The sequence below is a fragment of the Alnus glutinosa genome, chromosome 3 (assembly GCF_958979055.1).
Source record: "Alnus glutinosa chromosome 3, dhAlnGlut1.1, whole genome shotgun sequence".
Lineage (NCBI taxonomy): Eukaryota > Viridiplantae > Streptophyta > Magnoliopsida > Fagales > Betulaceae > Alnus > Alnus glutinosa.
Window position 1 is genome coordinate 15079893 of NC_084888.1, and position 23062 is coordinate 15102954.

Consider the following 23062-nt stretch of genomic DNA (forward strand, 5'->3'; position numbering starts at 1 on the left):
TTACATAGTAATTATAGGGAAAAATACACATAAAAATATTTTTTTAAAATAAATTAAAGAAAAAGGAAAAAACAAATAAAAAACAAATTTTTGTTTAAAATAAATAAATAAATAAACAAACCAAAAAAAATGAAATGTGATGGATCGTGGTACGATCTATGTGATAAGTCGTGGTACGATCTATGTGATCGATCGTGGTACGATCTATGTGATAGGTCGTTGTACGATCATGTGTGATCGATCGTGGTACGATCATGTGTGATCGATCGTGATACAATCTATGTTATAGGTCGTGGTACGATCTATGTGATCGATCCTGGTACGATCATGTGTGATAGATCGTAGTACGATCTATGTGATCGGTCGTGGTACGATCATGTGTGATCGATCGTGGTAAGATCATGTGTGATCGATCGTGGTACGATCAATGTGAGACTTTTTGTTGTTGTTGTTGTTGTTGTTTAAACGGCTCTAATTTGAGACCTTTTTTTGTTTTTTGTTTAAACAGCTGCAATTAGAGCTGTTTTGATCAAAACGACTCCATTTTGAACCATTTTGTTAAAACGGCTCAAAGAAAAGCGGCTCAAATTAGAGCTGTTTTAACAAAACGTTTCTAATTAGAGCCGCTTTTGTTAAAACGGCTTAAACTAATTTGACATGTTGTAACGAAAAATCTCTAATATGATTCGTTTTAGAAAAAAACAACTCAAATTAGAGTTGTTTTAACGAAAGCGGCTCTAATTAGAGCTGTTTTTACCTAAACGGCTCCAAAATTAATTAGAGCCCTTTTAACAAAACGGCTCTAATTAGAGCCGCTTTGACAAATAGGGCTCTAATTAGAGCCGCTTTTCTAAAACGGCTTAAAAAGCCATTTTTTTTTTTTTTTTTTGTAGTGATTGAAACAAAAACCAAGCAGAAGCTGATGAAGGATGAGCACTAATGAAATTCAAAACGAATTTGGAAGAAAAGAACCGATTTCCAGTAGATAAAGTCTCCACAATAAGATCAAACCACAAAAACACAAGGAGGCTACAACCCATAAAAACTAAACAGAAAAGCAGGAAATAGAAACAAAAAACAAAGAAATAACAGCAAAAAACACAACAAAATTAACACCCCAAAACAGTAGTGACGGTGAGGTGGAGCGCGAGATCCACGCATCGACTTGTGGGGGTCAGACAGTGCCGCAAAGCGAGGCGACAATGAGCCGAGAGGTCAAGGAACACGGTGTAGCAGTGTTTAGGTGGAAAGGAAAAACAAAGGGTGACATATTAGGCTTAAAGAAAGCCATATCTAATATCCACTGTAGATCCAAGATTGGTGTGGCGGCTGGGAGAAGGGAGATGGCAAAGGAAGTCGTCAGTGGTATAAAGATGAAGGAACGATGGAGAGGCACTGATGAGTGGCCGACGCTGCCGAAGATGGTACCAAAAAAAAAAAAAAAAGGTGAAAAGTGAAAGAAAAAGGTGATAGGAAATGAATGAGGAGGAACAAAATGAGGCCCTCCTGCCCCAAAACAGTCGCACAAGGTGGAAGAAAAGCCTCACGAGGAGGTAGGAAAATCTCAAACCCTAGAAAGGTTGAGAGATTCTCTCTTTAAAAGAAAGACAGAATGGTGACGAGTATGTTTCAAATAATCTATTTTTTTACTTGTACGTAACTCTCGAGCATTGATGGAGAATCCCTTATTTATATAATAGCCCACTATGAGGAAGGCATCAATATCCAACCCAATCAATTTTTAATTCAAAGTTATCTTATTATTAAGTATCATAGCAATCCTCTTGTGTATGGTCCACCCATAAACGATAACAATGAATGGAGCAACAAATTGTACGATTCATGGAGCAATCTGAACAATAGTGGTGAGAAGTGATCGAGATGCCGCCGGCCCTCAACATGAAGTTTAATCGTCTCTTCAAAAATGTTTAGCACATGCAATTCAAAGCCAACTAGAGCCACTTCAACGCACCCCCACCATTGCCACCTGTTAAGGGCACTTTTTGGATTTGCGCTTGGGTTCTTTTAAGAGAGAGAGTGAAGCCCAATACTTGCTTCAACCCCTCAGATCAACAGCTACTAGGGTACCAAGGCATGTAGCGAGATGGATGGATGCACAAGCACTCGCAATGAGAGATATGGTCTCCACGAACAATTCACAAGAACAATATAACTAGCCGAGATATATGAAATAACAACGAAATGATTCAACAACCTCTCTGTGTATCAGTGGGTGTTAGTAATATAGAGATGACGTGACATGATAAACAAGATAGTTGAGATACTTCCTCGAGTGACATCCAAAGTAATAACATTCACCAGCATGTAGTGAATGAGGAAAGGAGGGAGTGAGTAAGGGAAAGAGGATGTGACTCAGTGGTTGTGGAACTGGACAAGCTCTTTCTAGGTTCAACGGCAAATGACTAATCCCTTCCCCTTTTAGTACTAGAATTTCCTTTGGCCACCAAACCTCATAGGCTCACCGGGAACTCCATTCATTCTCGAACATTGCCACTCGAATGTCCTCGCTATGATGGAGAAGAACCATTGGGGTGGATCTATCTAGTTGAGCAATTCTTTGAATACCATAAAATGACACTACATCAATAAGTTCCCATTGCCTCTTTATATTTAGGAGAGATTTTTTAATAGTTTCGATGGATCACGTTTACCATAACCCTCATTGAGTTGATTAAATTTTCACGTGAAGACATTTATATTTGTGTCAGAATGCTCTGACTAACCACTCTCACGTCAGCCATTGGGTTAACACGAATAGCTAGAAGAAAAGCATAGTAAACAAACAAATAATCTCACAACGTACACTTGATTTGGTTTCCACACCCATAACTGGGTATAATGATTATCATTTATAGGAGAAGTTGTTACAATGAATCTATCTTCGATACATCAGATAAACCAAATGATATTTCACACATTTGAATTACTGTTGTTATGTATTCAAAATAAAGTTGTTATCTTATCTAGCTTGTTGTTAGATGTTATCCCATGATATTTGGGATTGGTTGGTTGACCGTCCTCATCTTGTTTCAGAACCGGAGCTGGGAATGACTCTCTAATACATAGCAACAAGAAGATCCAATCATCGAGTATGAAGTTGGCACCACCACGATGGAATGTATAGAAACAACCTTGGAATCTCGCGAATTGCAATTGATACTTTGTGGATGTTAAACTAATGCACCATTTGTACGAAGGGCAAAGACCATAAGCAAGTTTTAGTTCAATGGATAGGCTTGCCCAAAGAATACGCTACGTGGGAAGCTTCCCATTCACTTAAAAAAAAGCTGGTTTCTTGATTTTTAACTTTGAGGACAAGATTGATCTCAAGGGGTTAGGAATGTTGTCATATTCAACCTAACCACCAACTACCAAGCATGGACATGAGCTCACAAAGAAAGCTTCCCTATTTTGGCATGGACATATATAATTCATCATTTAAATCACTCATGTTAACTTGAACGATAAATAAATGCAACATTTGATCAAGGCCAATAATCTCATTTCCAAGGTTAGCCCGTTGGCAATTTTTGACACGATACGCGAATCCAAAAAGAACATGACATGAAGTTATATGGTTTGTGTTTAGGTTAAATAGATTCAGGTCATAAACGGGTTGACCTATTTATGACACGTTTATAAACGGGTTAAACGGATCAACTCTTTTGTTTGTTTGCCGCTCACTTTCAATTTTTCACATTTCTCAATTTTCTTTCACTCCAAGCGCTATCGACTATCCAGTGTCCACTCTCCTCCCCAAGACTCCAACTCCGATCGTTCGAAAAGTGAAAACACTGCTTGTCTCTTCTAACATGCCACCGTCATCACTCCACTTGACAGTGTCACTATCTCAAGTCTCTCCTCCTATCATGCTCGTCTCTTCTCAATTGTGGTATCTCCACAGGTAGCTTTTATTATTCCTACGTTTAAGAACTTTAAGAGAGATAACTATAAGTATTAGATTTGTGATTTGTTGAAATTGGATTTGATTTTTGGTTTTAGATCTTTTACGAGTCATTTAACGAGCCGTTTCGAAGGCCGTTGGATCACATCTGACAAGCAGACTATCAAGGTAATACTACTTCAAATTCGTCGTCTTTTACTCGTATTTTTTTTTTTGATATGATCTTTTACTCATTGTAGATCACTGATTAAATTACACGATGAGAAAATTTCTTCCTTCTTCGAGCTAAAGCAAAAGCCTCTGTCATTGGTCTTTCGGATGTCAAATTTATGTTTTTATTTTTTATGTGTTAAATCATCAACACAAAATCAAATTTTGCACTCGTACAAGATTTCCTACCTCTTATGTATTTATTTATTTATCTTTTTTGTGTGTTTTGTATTTTGAGTTTTTTGATAATTTCTTTGTCTTGAGAACAAAAGCACATAGCAACTCTTTTATTCATATATTTATTTTTATTAAATTTTAAGTGATTTGACATTATTATAAGTATAATTCTTAATTTTCAGGTTTACTTCAATTCCTTTGAGTCAATACAAAGCTCTCCATATATTTTGAGCTACTAATCTATTATGTGACTTGTGTCCAAACATGAATCAAGATCATATAAGATTATTAGCCTTCCAAGTTCTAAGTTGTTTTTGTGAGTTAGATTTTATGTACTATCTAATTTAGAATGACGAACTAAGTTACTAACAATGATGTGTGTAGATGAGTAACGAAGTATCTGTTGATGATTTTGTTGGAGACTTTGACGATGATTTGATTGAATGAACTACAATAGAATATGTCTCTATTTCAATTGTAGAGGTCCAAAAGCGTAGGACTTCAACTGTTTGGAAATTTTTTGATCCCATTCCTGGTTCGGGTGATGACAAGCTAAAGACAAAGTTATGTGGTATTACATATTTGGCTCCAAGTACGTATGGATTTGAAAATCTGAAGCGGCACATAGAAACTTGCCCGATGAGAGACACTCGTGATGTTGGGCAGATGCTCATATCTAAAAAACAGGGATATCTATGTCTGTAAGTGGCTCTAAATTTTGTTCCAAAAGATTTAGAGTATTTTGGTAGCTTCAGTTATTAAGCACGACTTGCCTTTTCGATTTGTTGAGTATGATGGTATAAGATAAATGATAAAATACTTGCGTAGTGATGCACTACTTATCTCTAGAAAAACTCTTAAGGCTGATTTGAGAAATTTGCATCTAAGGGAGAAACAAAAGGTTAAATCTATGTTGAGTGCTTATCTCTAGAAAAACTCTTAAGGCTAATTTGAGAAATTTGCATCTAAGGGAGAAACAAAAGGTTAAATCTATGTTGAGTGCTTGTCCTTGGAGGATTTGTTTAACATTTGATTAGTGGACTTCTTTGACTATTGATGGCAGTGATGTGTATATGTGCCTCATAGCACATTTTATTGACAAAAATTGGGTCTTAAGTAAAAAAGTGTTAAACTTTTCATTAATGCCTCCACCACATAATAATATATCTTTGTATGAAAGACATATAATATGCTACAAGAGTGGGGGATTGAGACTAATGTTTTTTCTATAACATTAAATAATGCTTCTTTCAATGATGTTTCTGTTGAGTTATTAAAACATCAATTGAACATTAATAAAACCCTTATTTGTGAAGGTGAGTTCTTTCACATTTGTTGTCGTGCTCATATTCTTAATTTGATAATGCAAGATTGTTTGAAAGAGATTGATAGTACTATCCAAAAGATTCATGATAATATGAAGTATGTTAGAGGCTCACAATTGAGAAAACAAAATTTCCTTCAGGTAGTGAATCAAATGTCTTTAAATAGTAAAAATGGGTCAAAACAAGATGTGTCAACCAGATGGAATTCTATGTATCTTATGCTTGAGACTGCTATTCATTATCAACGTGCTTTTAGTTATTTAGAGATGACAGGTTCAAACTATTAGCATTACCCTACTACAATTGAGTGGGAAAAAGCGAATAATATCAGTAGTTTCTTGGCTTGCTTTTACCAAGCTACGTGTGATTTCTCTGGTACCAAGGACCCCACAACCAACTTATACTTTCCTGCGATTTCCTTGATTTATGTAACGTTGAAGAAAGAACTTGAGAGCGAAGATTCATATAAGAGATCAATGGCTATAGCAGCTGTCTTGGATCCTCGTTACAAGCTTCATCTTGTAAATTTATGATATACGAGGCTTTATAGATATAATGATTTTAGAGAATTTTTGCATGTTAATGAGAAATTGGTGTCTCTTTTTAAAGAATATAGTGATTCATCTACAACTTTATCTTCAAGCACCATATCCGTTGATACAAAACGTGTTGATCCTCAACAACATGGCAAGCGGACTTCCACAATGATGAAGATAAAATTATATGTTTATTTTGTGATTTATGTGATATTGTTAGTAACTTAGTATATATATATATATATATATATATATATATATATATATATATATACTCCTAACTACTTAGTAAATTATCCTTATTTGGATGAACCTAGGATGATGGATGATATGAATGAAAATTTTTACATTATTTCATTTTGGAAAAGAAATGAATTTTGCTATCCTGAAGTAGCTACTATGGCTCGTGATATTTTGAGTATTCCTATTTCTACTGTTGCTTCAAAATCCACTTTTAGTGTTGGTGGACGTGTGATTGATCAATATAGGAGTTTGCTCAAGCTTGATATTATTGAAGCACTAGTTTGCACTAGGAGTTGGTTATATGAAAAGAAATGTAATATTTGTTATTTGCATATTTAATTTTTTCATTAACTTATATTATTTTTTTTACTACATTATAATAACACTAATTCCTCTTATCTTTTGATGTAAAATTGACACAAATAAAGTTGGATGGGCTAGAAGAAGATATTTTGAAATTGAATATCAATTCCAATGACATTCTAAATTTATTTGCAGCAAATTCTGTTAATATTTCTTAACATTGGCATATATGTGGATGACTTCTTTTTATATAGATTGACCTCTTTTACTATACTCTTGATTGTTGCTTATGGGTTTGTTTTGCCCTTGCTATTTGCCTGTATTATCTGTTTGCTAACTTTTCTTGGAAGACGGTCTCTATTTTGTTCTTGAGGATGAGCAGAAGATTTTGTTGATATGCTGTTAATTTTGAAAACTTTTAAAATGTTTAGTTAACTTAAGCTAAATTTGATGTGAGAGGAATGGCTTAGAATTTGCCTTTTTGCATTTCTCTCAATATATGTTTGTCTATGCTCTGAATATAGTTGTACTAAGTGAAAAAACAGTGGCGTGGAAGGTGTTGAATGAAGAGGAGAATCAAGAATGCTCCATCAAAAATAAAAAAGAAAGAGGAGAATGCTCCATCAAGAAATAAATAAATAAATCCTAAAAAAATAACCAGGTCATGTCAACCCGACATGACCCATTAAGTAAATGGGTCAATTGTGTCGTGTTGTGTTACTCGACTTATAAACATGTAGTATTTGAGTTTCGTGTCTTAACCCGTTTAACCAACCATGTCGGGTTCGGGTTAGTCTAAACGAATTGGTAGGTCAACCCGAATCTAACACGTTAACCCGTTTTTCCAACCATTCATGAGGAAGGCATTAGAATCCAACCCAGTCAATTTTCAATATATTCAAAGTTATCTTATCATAGACCCCTAATGATGGAGGAAATGAGTATCATAAGGTGGTTGGTTATTTTGAGCAAGGTTTTTATCATATATATGGTATATTAAGTTCGACATATGAAAAAAGAAAAAGAAAAAAAAAAGATTGAGAAGCAAATGCATACAGAAAAAGAACTTAATTAGTGGAGACAAGGGGCAGTGCACATACAACAAAGTTTTTCACCAGGTTCCATTTGAGTGTCATTCGAAGAGGATTCAGAATGCATAACCCATATTTACACAGAAACAAAATACAAGTCCAAGATTGAACACATGAACCAAAACCAACGAACACAAAAAAAAAAAAAAAAAAAAAAAAAAAAAAAAAAAAAAAAAAAAAACCAAAAAAACCAAAAAAACACTCCAAAGCTCAATCACCTGAAGGTAGGTAAGACGTTATATTTTATTATTATTATTACTAGATCACTAAGACGTTATATTTATAATATATGTAGATGATATAAGATATATATATATATATATTAATTACTGCTGAGACGTGAAACAAATCATGATCACATCCTTTCTCAACGATCCAGAGCACTGATCACGATCCTGTAAACACATGTAAAAAAGCATTAGAATTATTTTCTAAACAATTTGCTTCTCCAAATCAACAGATGTTAAATAAAGTAGGTAGCATTTCTTTAATTTTGACTTGCTCATTGCTATATATAGGATCCAAAGGCTTTCAAAGAGCATTAATTCGTTATGAAATTCATGATTAAAAACCAATAAATATGTTAATCGGAAACAAAATAATAACTTTGGAGTACCCAGAAATTAAATTCGTATTATATATGTCGATCTAAAAGTAAAATGAAAGAGAGATAACCAATCGTAAGCTGTGGGACTTCTTGTCTCAGGTTGTTCTAATGATCCAGCCAACGATTTTCTCCTCGTCAATTTCTTGTTGATATCCACGCCCGGTGTCTCCGCTGCATGCAAACCAAACCCCACATAAACTACGTACGAATCCAATATAAACAAAAGCTGTAAAAGCAATTGCATGTTTGGCTGCTGAGAAAACATAGGAAAAGCCGAAGATTAAGGATTCATGTTTCAATATTTTACAATAGGTAATCGACAAACCCGCTGTACCCTCATCAAGGAAAATAGAAAAGGGCTGTGAATCATAAAATATCAGTTTCCACCCCTTAATTGTACATATAAGCTAGCTGCTATAATAAGTTCTTAATTTTTTTTTTTTCTACTAAATTTCACCAACCAATCACAATTTTTGCTTTCGAATAAACCACAAGAAATTAAACATATCAAAACGAAGAAATTAAGCGTAAATCCTTACATTATCCATTTCAATCCAATGAGCTCAAATTAATGAGAGTGATTTAAATCACCACTTATTCTAATTAAAATCTTAAACCCATAAGAATATTTGAATTTAATCATTTAATTAATATATATTCTAATAGAACTTACGTGTGAGTGGTGTCCGAGGGGTACTGGTTGACTCAGCTAGAGACTCGGCCGAACGGGGATCAACCGAGAGGTTTCTAATAGCGGAATTTGTCTTCAGAATGGTAATGCTCCGACTTATTTGTGCCTCATGATCAGCCACTATAGGAGGTGATCGGGCGGCTGAAAATGAATTATATTTGCGGAGTTTGCCAAAGCCGGTGTCGGGTGGCGGACCGGCAAGCGTTTCGTCCCAAAGCTTGTGAAGGAAAGTACCCATGACTTCTCTTCTTCTTTCTTACAACGGAAAGAGGCCGTTCGTATGATAGATATATATATACTTATTTTGCTTACGTGAAATAGTCTTAATTTGGCGTTACACAAAATAAGTACATATACGAAGAGATCGATGGGGGGAACGAAACAAAAGATGGAGATCGAGAAGATGTGAGAATAATATGCAGAGAAAGAGTAATATATTTCTTCTGCGAAGAAAGAGGGAGTTGTAGGGCTTTTATAGGGCAAGTGGTGAGAGAGGTAGAGGTTAGTTTGAGTTGGTAGCTCCGGCTAATATGGCTTTCTTAGGAGCCATCAAATCTATTTGGGTTATTGTCATTTGTCATCGTCAAATGCAAGTTGCATCTGGATAAGAGAGAGGTAACAACCGGTCAAGATGAGGTGAGTTTGTTCAATTCAACTATTCAAGGGTAGGAAATATATATTGGTTTATTTTAAGAATTAAACTATCTAATATTTAACAGTTTAATTAGTTCATTAATTAGGAAAATATTAGTTTATGCTCAAACAATTTACAATTTCTTTGACCATGTTTCATTAATTGTTTCCAACATATATATATATATATATATATATATATATATAAACAACTAAACATATGGCAGGAGTAACAACTTACTTATAACACAATCATTTCTTAAATATTCTACAAAGTTGATATGTCAAAATTTTAGTAGCCGTTGAATTAGTCATTATAAAAATAAAAAATAAAAAATAAAAAAAAATTAATGACTAGCTACTAGACCTTACTACATCAACTTTGTAGGATATTGTGAGATATTTGTGTGATATGTAGCATTACTCCATATGTCAGTATAAAAATAGCGTTAGAATTGAAACTAATTAAACTCGAACCCTAGCTTCTTTGTCTTAGTACCTCTATGGCCTCTTGTAAATGCTATATTTTATATTTTTATCCTACAAATATCTTACAATGCTAACGTGTGTTCTCAATCAACCATTTGATCAATCTTTGTTAAAAATAAATAAAATCCAAGGGTTAATTGGGTCTGTCAAGTATTATAAGATAATTATGAAATTAAAATGTAGTTTCTACTTTCTAGAATTACTCATTATATGTTTTAGCGGGCAAAACACATAATTACTCATTATAAATATTAGAAGCCCATCAAAAAAATAAAAAATAAAAATAAGAGGAGGAATGTACGCTAGGCTCTCTGCATGTGTTAATTGATATGTAATTATTGAGATAATCAGTTAAACGAGAAAAAAAAAAATGCTTAATATAGATAATTTGAATAGTAACAGATTTAAACAAAAGATGTACAGTCAATGCCAATTTTGAAGGTATATAAAGATACCATTTGGATTTCTAACACTTCAATTTATTGCGAAAATACGATAAAGACACAATTAGGCATTTTTATTTTTGTTTCCAAGTTTTTAATCTAGTTTTATATAAATAAAAATGATTACATTCAATTATATTTTACAAGTGCTTATGGTTATTTTAATTTTTTTTTTTTTTTTAAAAAAGTTATTAATTTTAATAATTAATACTATAAATGTTAATAAAGTTTCAGGTATGGTGTGATTAGGGATGTAAACGACTAAACTCGATTCATGTTCGAATCAATTATTAAATGAACGGTTCATGAACACAAAATTAAATTCGATTATTAAACGATACAAACTCGTATAAACTCTGCTCGACTTGATTAATGTTTGTGAACCCACTCGTATGAGGATCGACTCGATTATTAAGACTCAACCCTTATATATATATATTAATTGTATATAGTTTTTCTTTTCTTTTTTTAAGTTATATAGTTTATTTAACCTATAGTATAAATATATATATTGTTCATATGTTATATAATGCAATATTAATTTTTAAATAAGCTCACTCATTTTTTTTGTATGTTAAATAAATTAATTATATAACTTACAACAAATTCGGTCGAGCTGAACTTAATTTTTAAAACTCGTCATGAGCTCAAGTTTGGCTCAAGCTCGTGATAAATGAGTTCGAGCTCGGCTTGGGTTCATGATAAATTTAAATGAGCCGAGCTTACACATGCACTACTCGTTCACACTCGACTCATTTACAGCCCTAGGTGTGACAGCTCTCTCCACAGTGCTCTCGTTCGCTGCAAGACCTGCAAAAGTAAGAGAATAGGTCAGGGGTTGATCGGCGTTCCTCCCTTTGATGCCTAAGTTAATGTTTGTAAAGTATTCCCCAGTATAATAATATCTGTCTTGTCCTTATACCTGAGGTCTAGATCTATTTATAGGCTGAGTCGTAAATACCTGTGTTGCTTTAGGGTTCTGTCTCTTTCTTCTCCCTTGACTTAGGAGCGCCGCTAGAATCCAACCTCAACTCAGAATCACTTACCTTCCAAACCGGGACTCTTGCCTTAATAGTCTCAAGGCGAGATTCATGGAGACAAATCTGGAATTAATGCCAATCCTAGATTTTTAGGGACGGGGCGAGATTTCAGAATATTCGGGATTGCGTATAACAGACTCCCATTCGCTGCGTGAATTCCGGGACGACACCTTTCTGGGGCTCCCGAAAATCTATCCTTGCTGGCTCATATCTGGTGGGCCTCAGGCCCATGCTTCTACATGGGCTAATATAGACCGAAAGGCTAGTAGCTCCCGACGTGGGCCGGGTCGAGTGAGATTATTCTCAACAATAAAGATTATACTTTTAAATGTAATACTACGTACGTAGATCTTAATAATATTAAATGTAAGCCTTGAACCTAAATTAATTTCTTGAAAATTTATTTTTTGTTAAAATTATTAACTTGGATGTGGTATGTATATGAATTATATTGAGGGTCTATTATGGACTCTTTTAGAGCCAGTTTCTCAAACTAAACTTCTTGACTACCTTCTAATCGTCTTTTTGGAGAATAATTTGCTCCTTGTTTGCATGTACTTACATTTTTATATAAATTATGAATGAATTCTTTGTCTTTTGGATACCCTATCTCTTAATTACTTGTAGCTTGGAGTAAGATAAAATCGTCAAAATTTATTTTCTAGCTTACGAGTTTTCTCACGTGCACGTAACAATTTATATATGCACCAACGCCAATAATATAAAAATGTTTATTAATGGCTTTCAAAACACAAAGCGATATCTCTAACTACTTCTACATAACCTATTTGGATTTGAGTAATTCTACAAGTAACTCTTGTGTTCTTCTTGCGTTCTTTTAAGAATGATGTGACTTTTAAAATCATCGCTTGATCAAAATTCAATAATGATCAATCACAAGTTCAATGGTAATTTTAAAAACCGGCCACAACATTTTTAAAGGGATACAAAAGTGAAAAAATAATAATTTCTAGCATTACTCATTTGGATTTGGCTAGCTCAAGCACCACTTGCTATCATAATTTGAGGAAGTCCATTTGATTGGAGGCACAATTAATTGGCTTCTTAAAGAAAAATTAAAATTTTAAAATTTTAAATTGTTCAGATTAAGATGGTAACAAATTTGACAAATGATGTGAGTGCTATTTCATTCACAAGTTCAAAAAGTCGTGTATTGATCTCTCTCATATTTGCCACATCATGAATGAATTGCTACAATCATCACAATAAAACTAATAAAAATTTCTATCCAAGTAAGAAATAGGAAGAAAAAAAATACAAACTCAGTCTATATTGTTACATCAATGTGCAATAAGCTCATTGTGATATGAAAGTGTGATAAAAGCTCTTTATAGTATGCAAAAATAACAAATAAGTCCTTGTATCTAATTTTTATCTTCTTCTTTCTTTCTTTTTTTTTCCTTTTTTTTTTAACAAAAACCATCAAATAAGAAACACGTGTTAAGGGTGACATATCATAATCCGATTAGTGTTAACGTAGCATTTGATAGTTTCCGTAAAAATATATATATATATATATATATATATATATATATATATATATATATATATATATATATATATATATACACGAAAATTAGATGCAGTGACCTATTTATTATTTTTTGTATATCACATGAAACTCTCAAAACTTTTTAGGGTGCGTTTGAGATTGCGATTCATAGACAATAAGTTTAAAATCGCAAAACATAAACTGCTTGAGAACTGAATTTTTAAAAATTGCGATTTAAAAATGCAAAAAATCTGTTTTTTCAAATGGCAGATAAGATTGTGTTTTTTTGAAAACGTATAATTTTAAAGGCTAATTTGAGATTTTAAAGACTAAACTGCGATTTTGCCAAACGCTTAATTGCGTCTTTAAAAATCACTTTTTTCAAATTATATATTTTAAAATCATAATTTTAAATCGCATTTTTTAAAATCACAAATTCAAACACATGCTTATACCATATAAAGCTTATCGTAAATATGTGTAACAAAAAAGACTAATTTTATATTTTTTTTCCTGAAAAATATCGAGAAATAAGAAAAAAAAAACTTGAGCCGCTAGGCAATTTTTGGTTAAGCCGAGAAAGCCCCCGAATTGTAGGAGCCGAAACCAATGAGAAGCAGTGAATGGGTAAAGTCATAGACTCATAGGTAGACCCAGAGACTCTTCAAAATAATATTTACACGTCAATAGGATAAGGTTGAAGAAAATCAAGATTCCACCAATATTTGATGTGAGTGTGGGACCCACGTGTCTGGCACGTGATTAGGATGGTGCGTCCATCTTTATGCTCCGTGGTCCAACCCCTTGACTCCTTGAGGTACGCCTATGGTGGCATACAGATGGAGTTTAGATTTTCGTCCAACTGGATTGCGCCAGCTGGATTATTAGGCACCTTTCAAAAGTAATTAATAGACTGTCTTATTTTGGGCGAGTAAAGTCGGATTGTGATTTACGACAATTTTTTGAATGAAAGATACAATGAAAAACGCATGTATTTTATTGATAAAAGGTTTTATTGATAAAAAGATTACGAGTATATCATAAAGTATAAAATTTTGTAAAATTATAACTTGTAATTATGAGGTTATATAGTCATAAATACAAATAAAATTTTTACAATAAAATGCTATTTATGACTTTCATCTTCTGCTAACCTATATATAAAAATAGTTAAAAGGCAAATCCGCACTGAGCATATTAGATCTACGACAACTAAGACCATAGTAGTCAAATATCTGAGAAAAATTTATTTAAACTAACCGTGAGAGATAGCTATTCAGGCCGTGAAAAATAACCCATCACATCTGACTAACATTCATTCCATAGATCTCCTATGAAGGCAGATCTAAAAATGAGAAAACTTTTATTAAAAGCAAAATCACAACCAGCAAACAACAGCAGTGATTAGGGAGGAGATGAACGACACAACACGGAGGTAGATGGACGGATGCATAGCGGATTGGCCAAAATTACTGATCTGGTTGGAGAACACCTACCAACAAAAGAAAAAACCAGAATGGAAGGAGGATAATAGGAGCAGGGAGTAAAAAGAGAAAGGGAAAGGGAGGGGAGAGAGCATATCTGCTCCCTCCTCCTCTCTCATATTTGTTTTATGAAGGGTGAAGTCTAGGACCAACTTCTCATTATCAAACACAGGCCTTGCTTCAAGAATTGAACTTGAGATTTACGACAATTAGTTACCTTAACATGAGACCGTATGTATAAAGACCTCATCTATTTGGATAAATAGTTAGATAGTTTAAAATTTATTATGACAGATAAATTTTATATATGCTCTCTCATATTAACATTTTATAAATTATTAATAATTTGAACAATTAATTGATGTGAATCCCAATCTAATAAAGTCGATCGGGTTGAGAATTGAGGGATAATTAATGGCCTTTAAGTAATAATAATTTGAGTTGCTATTAGTTTAGAATCTTGATTTGTTATATCTCTTTTTATCGTACTCCGATAATTTTAGGAAATTTGACCCTCCAAGGCATTTCAGTCCCTCAAAAATTTGATGTTGGCCGCTGGGAACATAAATATATATATATATATATAATCGCATTGTAATTTTAAATATTCAAGTCATATTTTATTCGCATTTTACTAATATGATGTGGCCTATCGGTCTTTAATTTTTATTTTTTTAATATAAACTCATTTAAGAATGAATAAACATTGTCACATCAGTTCAGCATAATGAAAGTTGAGTATGTAACATTATTTATATTCGCATAATCAAAAGTCATGGAGTAGCTATTTTCCTTCTAATATATATACTTTTTAAAGATAATAATTAAGATGAATATGTGTAGCCATTGGAGGACTGGACCAATCTTCAAATTTTCTAAAGCTTACAAGCCATGATTGAGAGAGATTTAGCCATTTGGGTATAAAATGGGCCAGAGAGGGTGTCTTATTTTCTGCTAAGAGACATGTAAAATCACTATTGACAAGCATGATTGACCCTCCAAATGTGAGATTGTAATTGGCTAATCAAAAGAAAATTATTTTCGACTTTTCTTTCACGTAGTAACAATTTGATTTGGTGGAATAGTTTTAAGTCATTTTATCATTGCCATATATACTTAATTTTGGCCAAGTGTCAACATCATATCTAGTCCATTTACAAGTATGTTTGGTACACTATGATGGAAGGAAATGGAAAGGAATAAAAGTTTCATTAGGTTTGGAAAAGAATTTTTGTTTGTTACAATTAAGATCTTTCTCACTTTTGTTTCATGTTTACAAAATAAAAATATTAACAAACAACATAAAAAATAATAAAATATTACCCGCCACGTCAGCTTGTTATGGGGCTGTTGTGAGAAATGAGTGTAGGTATCATTTCTCTAAAATTTTAGACACTCACAAAATGTTTTTATCTTTATATACATGTCACTTACATCATAACAATTTTTTTAAGGGATAATTGCATCATTGGTCCATGGAGTATGCTATAATTACAAATCACTCTCTATGATTTCAAAAGTTCATAGGAGGTCCTTGTAGTAAATTATAATTACAAATCAACCACTGGAGTCAAATTCCGTTAAATTTTTTGACAGATTCTGTTAAATGCCACGTCAGCATCACATCAAACCAATAAGATGGCGATACGTGTTCATCTTAATTAAAAAAATATAAATTTATTAAAAAATAAATAAATAAACTTATTTTTTTAAAAAAATAAATAAAATTAAAAAAGAAAAAAAAACGGTGGACGCGCTCCACTCCCAGTGGCCTGAGAGTGGCCTTCGGGCTACCCATGGACTTTCTAGGAGTGATCCGATAGCCACCTTCACCCACCTCTGGGGGTCGCCGCGGGCTCCCTAGAGGCTAGGGGTGGCTCAGCTATCCCTTTGGTTTTTTGTTTGTTTTTTTTTTTAAGAAAAAAAAAATAGTTTATTTATTTATTTTTAATAAATTTATATTTTTTATTAAGATAGACATGTGTCGCCATCTTATTGGTTTGATGTGGCGTTGACGTGGCATTTAACATAATCTGTCAAAAAATTTAACAAAATTTGACTATAGTGATCGATTTGTAATTATAGTTTACCACAAGGACCTCCCATAAACTTTTTAAACCACAAAGAAATATTTGTAATTATGACATACCTCAGAGACCAATAGTGCAATTATCTTTTTTTTTTAAAAAAAAATTAAAAACAAAAAACGCCACTCAAAACACATTAATAAATATAGCTTATATCTTATAAGATTGTTTACGGAATGCCATTGGATGAACACAATCCCATTGAATAGCATTAAAGAAGGTTTAAGGGATTGATGCTGCAAAGTCGAAAGGCCATTGAACGAACAGTCATGATCTCGCTAAACGATGCAAGCAGATGTCTATGACCCCATCAAAGTGAAATTTATTATTACTAGAAATCGCCAATTAGGCTCACAAAATACTATTGCCGATAATATGTGGCTCATATTATATTGGACAATTGACAATCATATGGTTATGTACCCCATTTCATAGTGGGAAATTAACTAGTATATAATCATGTATTCCAATTCTAATTATATTGGATAATTAGCAGATGAGAGCTTCTACACATCCTTCCCTCATCCCCCTCTTATCACCCTTTTATAATAAAAAAATTGATTTTTATTAAAAAGTTGTCTCTGATGTGACATCAGAGGCAACTTTTTAATAAAAATCAATTTTTTTAAAGAAAAGAGGGTGATAAGGAGAGGATTAGGGGAGGATCTTTAGCATTTCCCTTAGCAGATATATGGCCATATACCCCAAAACACCTCTTGTTAGGTAGCCGATCAAAGCTAAACAGACAGCTTGAACTGGGCCATGAGTTTCATATATATCAAGTTATCGAGTAATTGACTGTCCAATACAAAATGAGTGTGGTTAACAGATATTTATTTTGATCGGCTACATACAAGGGGAGCGCTAATTTAATTTTGATGCACTCACAAGGGGTGTACAAGTGGTTGCGATTATCGATTATTGCCTCTAACCGCCAACCGCAATCGCTTTAGGTTATTATCAAATTTTCATAACCGCAACCGTTTCGCCCTGTGCGGTTAGCGGTTATTGAAACTCATAACCCAATAACCGCACTGCATAACTGCTTTTTAGAAATGGGCATTTTGGATTTATTTTGGTGGTTTGAACTTTCCTTGAGTTTCTTTTTAGAGTCTATTTCAAATTGTTTTGAGCCTTTTTTTAAATAATTAGAAATGCTTCAAAATGTAACAAAACTCAAAAGCATTATTATTATTATTATTTTATGAATTAAGATTAATTTCATTAATATATATATATATATACATGTCCATGCAATAGGGGAGGGATGATTCGAACTAATGACCTCCACTTCATGAGGCGTGGTCCCCAACCAATTGAGCTACCCCTTAGAGATAGAAAATTCTATATCAAATGCACCAAAGCAATGTTGTTTTATATATTATTATTATTGTTATTATATATAAATGTATGACGTAAGTGGTAAAAAACAGTTACATGGTTAACAGTTTTTAATGATTAATAATTGTCTGCTTGTACACCCCCAACTCTCGCTTATTAAAAGAGAAGTTCATCACTCTCTTTCCATTCATTAGAGGAGAGTATTAAATGCTCCTAAAAAAGAAGAGTATTAAATGAGGGTAATATTGTTAATTATTAAAAGTAGCACCTCTTTTTTCTTTCTTTTTTTCCCCTTTTCTATACTGTATTGCTTATAAAAAAAAAAAAAAAAAAAATAGCAACTTCTTTTAAGCAAAAAAACAAAACTTTCTCCCATCTTGAAAATTATTTATACAAACGTAATTTTATACATTTAATTGGTTGGTTCTGTGTATAAAAATTATCTGTCTAAAGAAAAGAAAAAAAAAAAAAAAAATCATACTCCTAATTTCTAAGCATCCGAACATCAATTGCCACCTAAATTCCTTTGAAATATCTGTGACTTTATCAATAATTATTCCATATACTTTCTAGAGATATATTAGATTTTGTGCAGTACTTTTGCCTTAAAATCTTAAAAATACAAGAAATATTTAATTTTATTTTATTATATATTTTTTGCATGTACAATAAATACGTAAATTCACCATTAAACCTATAGTTATCACACGCGAATTTTACATAATAATAATAATAATAATAAATAAATAAATAAATAAAATGCATAAAAGAATAACACCAAACAATTTTCTAAAAATATATGTGGTTATCCAGAAGATAAGTGTCCCTCACAATAAATCTTGCTGAGAAATTTGGGTCCAGTTACAGATCGATGCCCCACAAAGACTTTGTCTCCGGTCTTCACTCTGCATGCATAAAGACTTTCTCCGGTCTACCCTTCGTCTCCGACTTTCCAATAATTCAATTTGTTAGGTAAAGCAACGATAGCAAAAGAAAACGAAGTAATATATATATATATATATTAACTGTTTTATTTCTTTATTATATATGAAAGTAAGCCATGATTAGGGCATATCTCCCCACCATTCACTTGTTTAGTTGTTTATTTACGGCTCCAACAAAGTAGGTAGAATTATTTTAACAATGGATATTAATTATCGAATCGGGGATGGAGCCTGAAAGTCTAACGGTAGGGCCAAAGCATAAATTTATATAGTCATATGGGAGGTCTTTAGAAAACAAAGAAAAGGATATGTGCAAGTTGAGAATAGAATATAATGCTTTTATATGTCAAAATTTTCAATTGGCTGTTTACTTGTTTATACTTCTAATAACCAATTAGTTGAGTATTAATTTTTTTTTTTTTTTTCTTATTTTTCATGCATCCTTTTCTTTTAAAATTTCCAGACGTCACTAATTCATAAAAATCAATTCATGTCCAACTCCATTCATACTTTTTTTTTTTTTTTTTCAAATTTATTATTAGACTTACAGGATACACATATAGGTCGTGTAGAGTACGTTAGACAAAAAATGAACAAGGGTTGAAAGAGTAGTACGTCTCATAGATTCTACTTGAGGGTTTATCTATGATAACAAATTCTCTCCCTTCTAATATGAAAGATTTATGCTTCGTTTGCTTCGATGTAAAATGTTTTTCGTCATAAAATATTTTAAGAAAAATTATTTTTTAGAAAAATGTTTTTCATAGATAATATTTTTTGGCGTTTAGCTCGTACGGAAAATCACAGATATATTTTTTTTTTTATATATATTTTCATTCAATCATATTAATCTATAAAAATCAGTTTTTATTTACAACATAAAAATATTAGTATAAAATAATTGCTTGGTGATGGTTCGAGGATGATCCAGGGGGTGTCTTAGTTGTACTCTGGAGTTGGCTTGGTGGTGATCTGAGGGTAGCTTAATGGTGGTCCAAGGGTTGCTTGATGGTGGTCCGGAGGTGGCTCGGTGATGGTCTAGGGTGGGTCGGTTGTGGTCAGGGGGTGCCTCAACGATGGTTCAGGGTGGCTCGGCAGTGGTCCAGGGAGTGCCTCAGTTTGGTCTGAGGGTGGTACAGTGGTAGTTCGGTAATGGTCTGAAGGTAGCTCGGTATTGGTTTGGGAGTGGCTCAGTGTTTGTTTGGCGGTGGTCTAGGAATGGCTTGGTGGAAGTCTGGCGATTATTCAGCAATAGCTCGGGGGTGGCTCGGTGATGGTCCAGGGTGGTTTGGTGGTGACCCGGCGATTGACTGGGTTTGTCTTGGTAGTGGTCCAATGATGGTACAACGGTTTAAGAAGGAGAAACTCAAACTCGAAAAATGATTTAAGAATTTAAAAATGTAAATTATTTTCCAAAACTAGCTTTTTTGGTTAAACTAAAAATATTTTTAGTTTGACTATTATTTTCAATCGCACCAAACACAAAAAAATGTGAAAAATATTTTACATCAAAATAAACAAGGCATTAGAAATTAGAAATAATGATTCTAATGACAACACATATTCATTTGTAGGGCAATATCAAACAATAATGGATGATGGATCCATCGATAAAGAAATTATTGGGATCTTTCCGTGGAAAGAAAAGTAATTTTTTTTTTTTTTTTTTTTTTTTTTTTTTTTTTTTTTTTTTTTTTTTTTGTGAAATGGACCATCATCCATCGACCAGGAAAATTTTGGCATATTTTAATATTAAAAAAAATTTAAGAAATAGTCTGTAATGGAAATTTTATTTTTATAACCATAAAATAGTAATGATATTTAAGACTCTGATGAGAGCTTCGAATATTGGAGAGTTTTTTTTTTTTTTTTTTAATAAATACTTTGAAAGAAACAAGCAACAGGAAAAAAAACTAGAACTAGATGGAAAGAAGCCTATCACCTCTCAAGAAAGAGGGGGAGGTCTTTGCCACTTACAATAGGAATTGAAGGTAAAGGAGAAGGATAAGTGGGAATGCTACCAGGAAAGGATCTGGTTGCGACCCAATGTGCCACATAATTAGCACAGAAGTTTGCACTTCTTGAAATTTTTGTAGCTTTTCAAGAGGAAGAGGCTGAGATGGATTCCTCCTATATCACCCTGGATGACTATTAATTTCGATACAGCTATTAGGGATACTTTCTCAGCTGAAGCTGCAGTATGCGGAAATTCAGAAGGTCGCATTCTCCATATGGCTTCTCAAATCTCTTCACCATGCAATCCAAATTATGGAGAAGCCCTTGCAGCGAAGTTAGCAGTCTCTTTGGCAACTTCTTTACAACTTGATCACTTTATTCTAGAAGGTAATTCACAAGTTGTCATCTCTACTCGCCAACATCCAAATATTTCTCAAGATTGGAGGATTTCACCCCTCATTTTGAAAATGATTGGACTCATTCAGTATAACTAATTCTCGCGTGTTGGTAGGAAGAGAGACTGACGACATTCCATTTATAATTAGATTCTTAATAGAAAAATGTTATTTCTCAAATTTCAGTCTAATTTCTATTTAATTTTAATAACTTTTTTAAAAAAATTAATTACATAGAGAAAAATAGATTAAATAGTTGATTTGAAAAAAAAGGTTAAATGAGAATTAAACATGAGTTTGAAAAGTACGAGGTCTCTTTTTAATAAGGCTCGTTCGATTTATTTCTTTATTTTTGTATAAACTTCAAAAGCTTATGTTATAATTAAGGAAAAAATACAAAATAAGTCCATGTGGTTTACCCAATTTACAATTAGCTCACTGCATGTCGTATCAAAATAAATTCAGAGGTGCTTGAAGTATGTGAAAAAACAATTTACTCGATCTCTACAATCAAATTTTATTCACTGAATTAACAGATTCCAATAATATCACATTAGAGCCAATAAAATTATAACACGTGTCATATTTAAGTCATTGTCATACTAACAGAATCTGTTAAGTTAGTAGATGAAATTTAACTATAGAGAGTAAATTATTGTTTTGGCATACTTCAAAGACCTTTAAGTTCATTTTGATACCACAATGAGTTAATTACAAATCAAGTAAACCACATAGACTAATTTTGTATTTTTCTCTATAATTAATCTGAAATTTATGTATATATATATATATATATATATATATATATATATATATATATATATATATATATATATATATATATTGGGTTGGTCACGGACGGGGTAAAATGTGGTGTATATTCCATCAAGAACATTAATTTTAAACCTTAAGAGTTAGAGAATTGTTAGCAGAGAATTGTTTTCAATGGAGAACTTAACAAGTCGGAGTAAAATCTTGGGTTGATCTCTTATCGTATCATGGCAATTAGAGGTTTACATGCTAGCAAATATTAATCGTTTGTATCTATTATTTGTAACTATTTGCTATTTATATATTCGGATGTGATTAATAATAACCGCATTATCATACTCTTTACATATAATATATGTTTTATATATAGTATATTTAATAAAGTCACCAAAATAACGTTGTTTTGAATTAGGTATAAATTATATTTATATTGGTTTAATTCTTGGACAAAAAGGAAAAATTATGTGAAATCGATATATTTTCAAAAGATTAGGGCTTAAAAATAATAATAAAACAAGCCTAAAACACTAAAAATTGGCCTAAATTATTTTCAAATCATTTAAAATATGCCATAATATAGACCTAAAGAATGACCAAAAGACTAAAACATGCCCAAAAGACTGGACAGAAATTTCCTACAAACCGGTTTGTAAGAAATTTCATACAACCCACATATAAAAATGACATGTGTCCCTTAAGTATGTGAGAAGCACATGTTTTTTTATTAATGCTATTAAAAAAGCTTGTAAGAAACACATGTTATGTGCTTCTCACAAGCCAATGAACACATGTTAATCTTAGTTGTGAGTTGTAGGAAATTTCTTACAAATCAGTTTGTAAAAAATTTATGTCCCAAAA

General features: G+C 32.5%; 1 protein-coding gene across 1 annotated transcript; it reads right to left on the reverse strand.

Annotated features, from left to right (window-relative positions):
• Positions 1 to 7768: 7768 nt before the first annotated feature.
• Positions 7769 to 9557, reverse strand: LOC133862271 (dormancy-associated protein homolog 4). Its single transcript, XM_062298039.1, has 3 exons — positions 9091 to 9557; positions 8486 to 8588; positions 7769 to 8205 (listed from the first exon to the last, which is right to left on the reverse strand). Exons 1-3 carry the CDS (start codon positions 9344 to 9346, stop codon positions 8178 to 8180), a joined length of 387 nt encoding a protein of 128 aa, XP_062154023.1. The 5' UTR covers positions 9347 to 9557; the 3' UTR covers positions 7769 to 8177.
• Positions 9558 to 23062: the final 13505 nt, after the last annotated feature.

Excerpts from the sequence above, each read along its gene's own strand:
- LOC133862271 (XM_062298039.1), bottom strand. The coding sequence starts at position 9,346 with ATGGGTACTTTCCTTCACAAGCTTTGGGACGAAACGCTTGCCGGTCCG. Across the intron at positions 8,589-9,090 it reads CCCTCGGACACCACTCACAC|CGGAGACACCGGGCGTGGAT; the intron begins GTAAGTTCTATT and ends GTTTGCATGCAG. Across the intron at positions 8,206-8,485 it reads AGTCCCACAGCTTACGATTG|GATCGTGATCAGTGCTCTGG; the intron begins GTTATCTCTCTT and ends ATGTGTTTACAG.